This window comes from Erigeron canadensis, chromosome 8, assembly GCF_010389155.1.
Source record: "Erigeron canadensis isolate Cc75 chromosome 8, C_canadensis_v1, whole genome shotgun sequence".
Classification (NCBI taxonomy): Eukaryota; Viridiplantae; Streptophyta; class Magnoliopsida; order Asterales; family Asteraceae; genus Erigeron; species Erigeron canadensis.
The window spans coordinates 38,749,120-38,760,226 of record NC_057768.1 but is presented as its reverse complement, the minus strand read 5'-3'; the positions used below and the strand labels follow the sequence as shown (position 1 = coordinate 38,760,226).

At 31.0% G+C, this 11,107-nt stretch overlaps 2 protein-coding genes across 2 annotated transcripts; both read left to right on the top strand.

Annotated features, from left to right (window-relative positions):
• Nucleotides 1-349: 349 nt before the first annotated feature.
• Nucleotides 350-1,894, top strand: LOC122578683 (probable galacturonosyltransferase-like 3). Its single transcript, XM_043750702.1, has one exon. It carries the CDS (start codon nt 455-457, stop codon nt 1,466-1,468), a length of 1,014 nt encoding a protein of 337 aa, XP_043606637.1. The 5' UTR covers nt 350-454; the 3' UTR covers nt 1,469-1,894.
• A 3,483-nt stretch (nt 1,895-5,377) lies between these two features.
• LOC122580015 (small polypeptide DEVIL 4-like) lies at nt 5,378-5,836 on the top strand. Its single transcript, XM_043752283.1, has one exon. The coding sequence runs from the start codon at nt 5,531-5,533 to the stop codon at nt 5,672-5,674; it is 144 nt and encodes a 47-aa protein (XP_043608218.1). The 5' UTR covers nt 5,378-5,530; the 3' UTR covers nt 5,675-5,836.
• Nucleotides 5,837-11,107: the final 5,271 nt, after the last annotated feature.

The following is an 11,107-nucleotide window of genomic DNA, read 5'->3' as shown; positions in this document are numbered from 1 at the left end:
AAAAGGGAGGCCTCGGATTTTTCTAATGGTATTTAGCCAAAAATGCAAACACTAACCCTGTTATACAAAAAATGGAGCATCGAATTTTTGGAGCCTAAAGAGATTACTTAGCACCTAATAACTATTGAGCCGCATATGGAGTTATCACATAAATATATTAATTCTAGAAAAAGGAAAATGAAAATAAAAAAATAAAAAAAAATGAAGAAAAGCAAATGGGTCTGGGGAGAAAAATCTTATATTAAGTATATTTTTACATTTAGTGATATGCAACTATGCATATATAAATTATTAGTAATTTGGAATGCGCATATACAAAAAGCAGCATCAATATATATTACCATACTTAAAAAAAATGGCATAGACTTGGAAATTTCTCTTCATTATTCACACCCCATCACCAAATTAAAAAACCCCCAAAACTCACAAACCAACCATCATCAATTTCACAATAATGCCACAAACACACCGCTTCCTTATAACCATCACTTTCCCTCTCATCCTCCTCCTGCTAATCCAAACCACCACCTCCCTCCAACAACCACCACAATTCCAAGAGGCGCCCGCTTTTCGTAACGGAAAACAATGTAACATAACAGATAAAATACATATAGCCATGACACTTGACACAACCTATCTCCGTGGATCAATCGCGGGTGTATTCTCTATCCTTCAACACTCTACATGTCCAGAAAACACTGTTTTCCACTTCCTAACCACCTATCATCTCTCCACGACCTTGCGCCGCACCATCACTACTACATTCCCATACTTAAGCTTCTACATCCATCATTTCAACACATTCCTAGTCAAAAACAAAATATCAACATCAATTCGTCGAGCACTCGACCAACCACTTAATTACGCTAGAATCTACCTAGCCCATTTACTCCCAAACACAGTTGACCGTGTAATATATTTAGATTCAGACATAATTGTCGTAGACGATATAATAAACTTATGGGAAATAAACCTTAATTCCCATATTATTGGAGCACCAGAATACTGTCATGCAAATTTCACATACTATTTCACATCCAAATTCTGGTCAAACCCTGCCTTTTCCGAAACATTTAAAAGACGTGCACGCCCGTGTTACTTCAACACGGGCGTGATGGTAATCGATATGACGAAATGGAGAAAGGTTAAGATAACGGAAAAGCTAGTAAAATGGATGGAGATACAAAAGAGATACAGAATATATGAATTGGGTTCATTACCACCGTTTTTGTTGGTATTTGGTGGGGAAGTGAAAGGGGTTGAACATAGATGGAACCAACATGGGCTCGGTGGTGATAATGTGAAAGGGTTGTGTAGAGACTTGCACCCGGGCCCGGTTAGTTTGTTGCATTGGAGTGGGAAAGGAAAGCCATGGTTAAGGTTGGATTCCAAACGGGCTTGCCCACTTGATGGTTTATGGGCCCCTTATGATCTTTTTAAACATCCAGCGTTAATTACGGACAGGTGAAAATTAATATTAAGTAAGATTTAATTAAACATCTTTAGAGAATATATTTTGTATAATTCGGGGTAGTTGGTAAGGAATCATATACGAGTAATAAGATATGTTTGATTATACAATTAAAGTTGGTAACTTTAGTAGTGATATATATGATGAGTGAAGTGTACAAAAGTTCGACAACTTATTGAAAGAGTTTTTTTTTAAAAACAACTTTTGGTGTACCAATTATCGATAGATGAATCAGTATATGATAGAGTCTGAGACTGGGAGATCTTAAATTCCAATTTTGGTGTTAGGAAAGTGCTTATGGGAATGGAGAAAAGAGTTTTCATAATCATGAGTTTTCTCTTAATTGTAGTCGATTATACGAAAAAACATGACACTGAACTTAATTTTGCCGTCTAGTGTACAATCGTTTAACATACACTATTATACATTGTTGTCTGTGATGTGTAAGAATATGTCCGATATATTTAATTTCACGGGATGAAGTACATTTGTCATATATGGCATGTTTAATTAGCAAATTTTAGGTAGGACGTGAATGTGATGTTAGACAATAGCTAAAATTTTGGTAAAGATAATTTGAAGAGAATTCTTAATTTGATGCCAGTAAATATTTTGATAATCCATTAATCGATATCAATATGTAACGTATTGATCTATCATCAACCATTTCAAAGGACAAAGGCTATTCCCACTAGACCACTATATAAAAAACTGGTTTTAACATACAGATCGAGCTTGTACGTGGTAACTTTCACAAAAACCATTTGTCGCATAATTAATTGTTATTGATAAAATTGAAGTTTGTATTGTTTGATGTTAATTATATAAGCAATCCTTCTAAATAAAAAAAATAATAGTAATAATGTATGTATACATCCCGTTTAGTTATTGACTTATTGGTCATGAGAATTTTAAGTACAATTGATATAAAATGAAAATAGTGTAACTCATAAATCATAATCTCATGTGTCACTTTCTATGTAATGCTAAGACTTGATGGAAAATAAACACCACAACGATAAACACAAATGCGAAAATAACCTATTCATTTGACAACCTTTCCCAACCCGAGTGAACCTATGAGGAAACTGACAAATAGAAAACTTCTCAAAGTGGAAGTAAAAACCATGAGATCAGCTCCTAATGGTAACAAGATCAGCAAACAATAGTACACAGAAATACAAGAACTTTTAGCGTAGAAAACTTCTCAAAGTGGAAGTAAAAACCACGAGACCCTTAGGCTGTTTAAAATCCACTACCACCAATAATAGATCAATACAATCAGACCTTCCCTATATATACTAGAGGCATACAACAATCATCATATACTTGGAATAAAACATCAAGATGTATGGAAACAAAATAAAGACAAAAGAAGAACAATATCATCAGTTTTTATGCCCTCTGTTCCAGCCATTGTAACTCGAGCTTCATATCACTTGAGACAAATCAACCGTCCAAAATGTTGGCCCAGATCTTAGGAACAAACTGACCAAAAACCAAGACGGTCCAACGGTCCAATCTCTAGAGATCTTCAACTTATTGGACTACTTCAGGGTAAAAATGAGCTAGAAGTTTCCTGTCTTTTGGTTTTGATCTCTCTCTTTCTATTATTGTCTTAACTGAAGAAGTGGTTGCCCAAAACAAATTTCAAGAGCATCACAAGTCAATAAGAGTCAATGGACTCTTAAATATGAGCCTAATTTATGGGCTTCTTTCTCATGGGTCAAAAGGAAAAACAACCCAACAAGACTTACATACACAGGCTTATTATGTAAGGCAAACAGAAAAGAAAAATGTAAAAGAATCCAATTTTCACTTATTTCCAAATTTTGGTTATCCTTTTTTTTATTATTATCGACAAACGTATTTAGCTTTTTAACTTTTTTTTTTTTTAACACTTTCAAACTTGGTTTCAGTTCGAGTTTTTTATACTTTCAAACGTGACATTTTTGAGGAAATTAAACCATTAAATTCAAGTAAAGTTTGATTAAATAACTTGTTGAAACGCTTGAATCTATTCTTTCCCCTGTATATCTAGTTGTGACCGTACTTGCGTTCCTGTATATCTAGTCGTAAATTTACTAGCGTGATGATGGTTGAAAATGGGAGAGGTGATTCCTCTACATATGAAAAACTTAACAAGAACATGGGATAAACATATTTAATTTTTACTATATTATATACTTTTTTAGTTCTAACAAGTCTGTCGGGTTAGAAATGTTTGAGCCCGTTATATGTTGGAGCCCACTCAGTGACGAGCATAAGGTCGGAAAGTAAAGAGAGATGGGTTTACTTAAATTTGTTCACAAGGAATGTCTAAGCCCAATCAGCTAAGTAGGCTTATTATTTCAGAATTTGAAATAAGCAAGTAAGCAACTCATGGTCTCATATGCATCAATTAATTTGATTAGCTAATGCCTAATAATTTTTCAAAGAAACTATCATTTGTATTATCTGTAATTTTTCTTTTTCAAACATATATAACCATTACCAAATCCATTCAGAAACAAATCGCACCCTTTGCTTCCAAAAGGTTATTTAATAATGTCTTGTTTTAAATATTTATTAGTCAAAACAAATGGATGATGTTTCTTTAATCAAGTCATATGTGTAGGACGAGTCTTGACTCAGATGTACACTCCAATAATATACTTAGCCAGATCTGAATATGAAACCTTTTGAAAAAATTTCATGGTGTTAACTACTAGATCACTTGGAAATAATTATTGATTAGTCAAAACACATATTCAATATTTCATATACATATAAAAAACACGTGCAAAGTTGCTATTCAAAAAGGGGTAACGGCGGAACTACTTGTTGTCCGACTACCTGTCATTGTAATGTAATGATTTTCTGTGAGTAACTATATGAAATTTTGTTCTCAAGTGTAAAGTGAAAAAGGTTCATTTTACGGAACCCTCGAAGGGTCGACGTCAGACCATCTCAGGTCCAAGACGTAAGAGGTAAATTCAGCTTACTGGTAGGAAAAGACGATGCACGGCCGGATGCAGAGGTTTTGACCACATGCAAAGATCAAATGTCTAATCTCGTATTGTGTAAAGTGTAAATTTACTTCACCTTTAACCAATTCAGCTATGCTTCCAAGACTACACTACATTAATTCGTATTCTTTATGAGTTTATGACATATATGTAAAGTATATAATATAAGACACTATAGTATATGTTTGTATATTATTTCTATGCATGGTCGTAGTCCACAATGTAGGTCATAGCAGCTACATGTATATGAAATAAAAAAGTTCAAAATGTAATATTTGTATGGTCATAGTCCACCATGTTGGTCATACGTATATATGAAAAGGATCAAGAAACATAAGATAACCTCATGATGAACAAGTTGAAGAAAAAGTTATAATAAGTTTTAAATTCTTGCGACTACCTCACTAGGTGATGACCCACTATGTTTGTGGGTGATGCCTACACACATCCGCGTATGAGGATGACATGTATACCATTGTAGCTACAATCACAAATAATTTAATATATCTATTGTTAAGTAATAACAGACATAATAACAATACTAACTAAGTAGTTAAAATCAACAAAATACCTAATATTAAACTTGAACTTCAAGTTCTATTGGTTGGTTGTGCGACTTGTGTCGTAAATCATCACTCACATATATATCGTGAAATTAACATATACTTTAATAAACCAATTAATAATAATAATCTTTATACAACCCAAAATTCATAAAAAATGACATTAGGTGTTTACTTTTCTAGTGTTGGCCTGAGGAGATATGGAATCTCAAGTGGGAATTAAGCAAACCCTACAAAGAAAGTGTATGGTGACCCAAGAAGCACCATCACTCCCTTTCAAGCCTTAAATGTAGAAATACTCTCCTTCTATATAAAGGAATCACATATCCCACAACTTTCTTCAACACATACAACATATATATCTTTGCATATCAAAACAACTTAACCAACGTCAAGATTTTTTGGTTGATCCTCCTAGCTTACTACAGGATCATTTTTTTTTCTTTCCTTTTTCATATCATTTGAGTGAAGCTAAGAAAAAGAAAGAGATGAAATTGATAGGAAACAATAGCATGAGAAGCTCCACAAGAAGGATTTCAAGTAAGGGATTTGGAGGAGTGCTTAAAGAGCAAAAAGCAAGACTTTATATTATAAGGAGATGTGTGGTGATGCTCCTTTGTTATCATGATTGATAAATTACTTCACTCATGGCCTTCAAACTTTTTATACTTGTCTAAGATATAATGTAAATACATACAAATACTGATCATGGCACAATAGCCAATTTTGTAACCGAACATCTTGGCTTTTTGTTTGCTTAAATCTATAATAGATCACTAGCTTTCTACTAGTAACTATATATCTCTAAATTGAATTTGTACTCGTTAATTATATATCATCTTAATTTCTTAATTAGTTTTTACACACAAAAAGGAGAGTTGCCAGAGGATCCGGCCAAATGAGAGACGACAGTCAATGGTGATATTATTGTGTTGACTATTTGGAAATCGGTGATCAACTACTTAAATTTCCTTGGTAAAGATTTGATAAATGCGCGCTAGAAATATAATAAAATGATGCAAGTTTCGAACATATATTAGTTCATGGTTGGGTGTTATACCTATAATCATTGATCACACATATTTTCTTAACTGTCACATAAAATTTACTAAGCATACGTACGTTAAACATTACTAGCACGTTACCCGCGCAATGCGACGGTAGTCGTAGCGGCGACGATGTGGTGGTAGATGCGACTATTTGTGGTAGATGAGACGTCGATTGATGTAGATTATTAATAGGGATATTTTAAAAAATAAAGGATTGATAGTATAACTTAATCATTAATGTAAAGGGGTAGTGTAAGTAAAAATATATTAGTGCTAAGTAAAAATATTACATATTTTAAGGGTGATAGATGAAAATATTACATGGAAGGACATTTTAGACATTTCCCCCCATGTAACTTTCAACATGGGGGTATTTTCTTTAATAAATAGTGTAGATAGAAATTAGAGTGACAAGCTATTATTCTTTAATTTTTATACTATGTTTATAATCAATCGATTCTTAATTAGTGTGTAAAACGACATAAAATACTTTTTATTATTATTATTATTATTTATTTTTATTTTTTATTAAAGTAACTTATATTAGAAACTTGTAAAATTTACCAGAAATTAGTAGGAAGACGAGAAATTATATGAGGGAAATGACATTTTTACCACTAACTTTGATTTATTTACCACAATGTATATGTCTTACAGCTTACTGTATAAGCATGTAATGTATAAATGTGGTATATATATAAAAAATAGTGGTACATATATCATCTCCCTTATTTGTCGACCCCCACCCCTCTAGCCGAGATATTATTATTATTATTATTATTATTATTATTATTTTTATTATTGGATTAAATTAAAGGTTTTGACAGTGTAATTTAGTCCTACTTAATTAATTACGTAGAAAGATAACACTACTATACGATCTGGCTTTAGTACATTATGAATAAGTAAGAGGGAAATAAACCATATATAGAAAAACAATAAAAAAAATCTTTAGAGTAATTATAAATGTAAGCTCTTTATTTGTATCTAGACTGATCTTTCCTTTTAGCAGCTTTAATTAAATTTATTTATCTAATTAACTTACATTTACGTTAGTGCATTATCCTTGGAATATAATGTTTGAGGTCAATGGCCATACATACATAAAGATATATGTAGGTCCAATGTCGCCTCGAAGAGCTAAGTCGAATATCAATCATTGAAGTGGTCTAGTTTATTTGACTCTACACTATATGCATGCATATATGGTCAAACGAAACTTTTCAAGAAGATTTATACTCCGTAACTGTATATATAGTTGACAGCTTAGTGCTTAACTGATGGCTATACGAGTAAAAAAAAAAATTAGAAGCACTTCGACTCAAAAAAAGATTATGAAATTTTGAAAATGATCAAAAGTTGTAAAACTAAAATTCATTTTTTCGATAATTTGCGAAACGTATTTTAGACATATTATATATTCTCTATATAATCATCAAAAACTAAATTCCACATTATCTTCTACGACTATTTTCATTGAATCAATATATGGTACATAGAATATTATATTTAAATGAAGAAAATAAATATCTGGTCCCGTGAAACGATTTGTATTGGTGTCGGGTGAAGATGTAACGTTATTGCATGACCCGTAATAACGGGCAGCAGCCTTACCTTTCGCCTCGTGCGGATAGCCCCACCACATTTATCTCCCAAGCCCAATTTTCCGGCCCACTTTCTTTAAGCATCATCACATTATTTGATCATTAATTTTTATATTATTATTTAAAAAAAAAAAAATTATCGGATCATGATGGCAAACTTATTACATAATAAAGATTGTATAAATTTATTAGATGTATATCACAAAAAAAACCTCATACAATATCATACATGAAATATGTTTGATAGTTTACTGTTTACATATAACAAAATACGAGTAATACTCAATGGGGTTTTTAACGCTAAGTTTAGTAAATTAAAATTGGACGTCTAATAAAATTGATTTAGTTTAGTCTTCTCTATATAACTAAGAGAGGATATAAAAATGCTTATGTGACAACCTTTTTTAGATGACAAGTAAGATTTTTACTTATGTGTCAAATTGTTAAAATTTTAGCTTATTTTGGTGTTGCTTTAAAATTTAATTTAATATTTTATATTAATGTTAGATATCTATTATGTTATTTTTTTAAAATATACGGTTATATATTTTTCTATAAGATAAGATTTTAAAAGATAACCTATAGGCAGAGATATAGTTAGCTAGGCAAAGTTTATATACAATTTATTTGAATATATATTTAATATTAACAATAAATATTTAATCTGTTATAATTTTATTTACATATAAATATATCTTTTAAGTATTTAATATTAATAATAGATGTTCATTATTTTACACATTTTTTATCTCTCATTTATTAACTAACAAAAGTTATGTTTTGTTTATCATTAAAAAAAACCTGTTTACATATTTTTGATATATTACTCAAATTTAATAAATTATTCATTTTTTGAAATTAATCCTTTTAGTTTTTATTTTATGCATTGAAATTTATTTTATGTTGATGATTCATTTATGAAGTATATTTTATATGTTTTATTCTTTGATTTCATTTGTTGTTAAATGATTGTATTATGTAGACACTATTAAAAGAACAAGTCCATTGATCATATGTTTAACAAATAAATTTATATTTGAATACATTGTTGCTACAATATTACAGTCTTTGATTTTAAATTTGAAAGACTCATTATTTATTTTTAACAGAATTTTGTAACGATTATGTTTCATGCAACGCATGGGTTTAATCTAGTTTTAAACTAAATCAATTTTTCTTCAAAAAAATGATAAAATTATGAGCTAAATAGTTGAAAGGTTTTTACTCGGGCCAAAAACCTTTATGGACTACCACAATTTTAGCCATAAAATTAATATTAAACGTTTTAAAAATGATAATATTTAGTACTCCAATTATCTGTTTTTGATATTCATTTTTATGATTTTATAAATACCTTCTGTTTATTTAATGTTTTTTTTTATTATGTGATAAAAAAATATCATTAATCTTTCAATTTACAACATTAACTCATCATACATCTTTACTTCTATTTAAACAAACTAATTTTCCCCCATTTTTAACTTTCGACCCATAAAAAAACTTAAACAACGCTTATCCTTTATTCACTAATTTAAATATTTAGTTCGAATATACTTATACTACCCTTAATGAAATTATTTACAACATACACCATCAACTCTTCAAAATAACTATCCTAACCTAATTTATATATCAATTACTTTTACATTAATAATTACACGACCACCGCCGCCATCACCTGTCATCTCCATTTCCATCACACGCCATCACCATCACCGCTGTTGTATTGTATGTTGGTCCCGTCTAGTCAATTTTATATTTAAGACGAAAGCATAAGGGAAAAAGAACTACACGTATATTAATATGGAAAATATGAATACTGGATTCGAATTCGGGTTTATATTTTATGTACCTTTGGTGATATCCCTTGTGCCTAGCTACCACGACATCGACCTACAAAATCACATTCATTTATTATAACGTTATCATTAAAACCTTCCATATGGTTTTGATATGTTGTGTCATATTCAAGTATGGGAAAAAATATATATATAGATTAAAATACAAATAATATAATCATATATATTGCAAATCATTGTTTTGTACCTCATGCAAAATATACAGTTTTAGCCTTTAGAATTTAAAGTTCTATTCATTAAAGATTTTAATTTTAGGGGGTGCCATAAATATGAAGCCATGAAGGCAAAGTTTATTTTTAAGAACACTTTTACGAATGGTGAAGCTGTTTAGCTCATTAGCTTTTTATCAGATAAAATTACTTTATTGATAGGTTTTTTAGTCATTAATTAGTTCAAGAAAAAAATCGAATCAAACCAAGATACTATGGTCCTATAGTTAGGATCGACATCATATAGGCTTACAAAGATCTTATAAGTAATAGACACGGTTTTGTTAAACAATATAAATTTGTAAGATTCTGTGATTTAAAATCAAGATCTTAACAACTATCCATCGAATATCAATGCATGCTTTCCGATTTTGGACTATCGAGTCTCGACATGCTTAAGACGACAAAGCAGTCCCTTAATCCATTAAAAGCCGTTCAATTTGCCAAAATATAGCCTCTTATATATAAAAGACATAAGTATGACGTCATATTTGATTATTTTCAAGGCTCATATTTTGTATATTACCTATCGTATAGCACACGATATGGTTGTTATGTAGTGAGTTAATTTGTGCCTCCTACCGCTTCTATAATGGGTACACGTGACGTGGACCATGCATACGTCCTTTTGTTTTCTAACATTGTGTAGTATAGTACTCGTATATCATCTTGATGTTAATATCCAACTTTTGCTAATTCGGCATGTAGAATGAATAGTGGTTACTTAAAAGTAGTTGCTAACATATGCATTTATGCACCAAGTGTATATAATCAACACAATATTAGTTAGCGACCACACACGCTTTTTATGATAGAAGAAGGGGGACATATATGATCGAACCTTTAAGTAAAGCTTGATCCATTGATATAGTTAACACGTGTTTTTGTCATTGTCGTTTTCGCTAGGCATCCAAAATAACACTTGGCATTGCGTTGGCATTTTATCCAAAATAACACTTGGCGTTTTACTACTCTAGCTACAAAAAAACATACACACCCCACAATAGTTGCCAACTTCATAAACTATGTAAGAGGTGGAGCATAAGGGGTTTTCTTTAGCATTAGCTAGTTTCCTCCAGAACGGTAGTGGGATTTCCACCGCCTGTCATGCCCTCGGATAGACTGTGCTGGTGACGTGGTCGATCTCTACCGGACGATGAAGAGGCATGACGTTGAGCCCAAACACCATTGCTGTTAAAAAAAAAGAAGAAAAAGCTTGATTTACTCACTGAGAACCATCGATCTCCTTTCTTCACTAATTAAATCCATCAAATTATTTACAACATATATCTGTCAACTCAAAATATAAATACATTACATTTTTTAATATCAATTAGTTTTACA

Coding starts and splice junctions, on each gene's coding strand:
- LOC122578683 (XM_043750702.1), top strand. CDS start 455: ATGCCACAAACACACCGCTTCCTTATAACCATCACTTTCCCTCTCATC.
- LOC122580015 (XM_043752283.1), top strand. CDS start 5,531: ATGAAATTGATAGGAAACAATAGCATGAGAAGCTCCACAAGAAGGATT.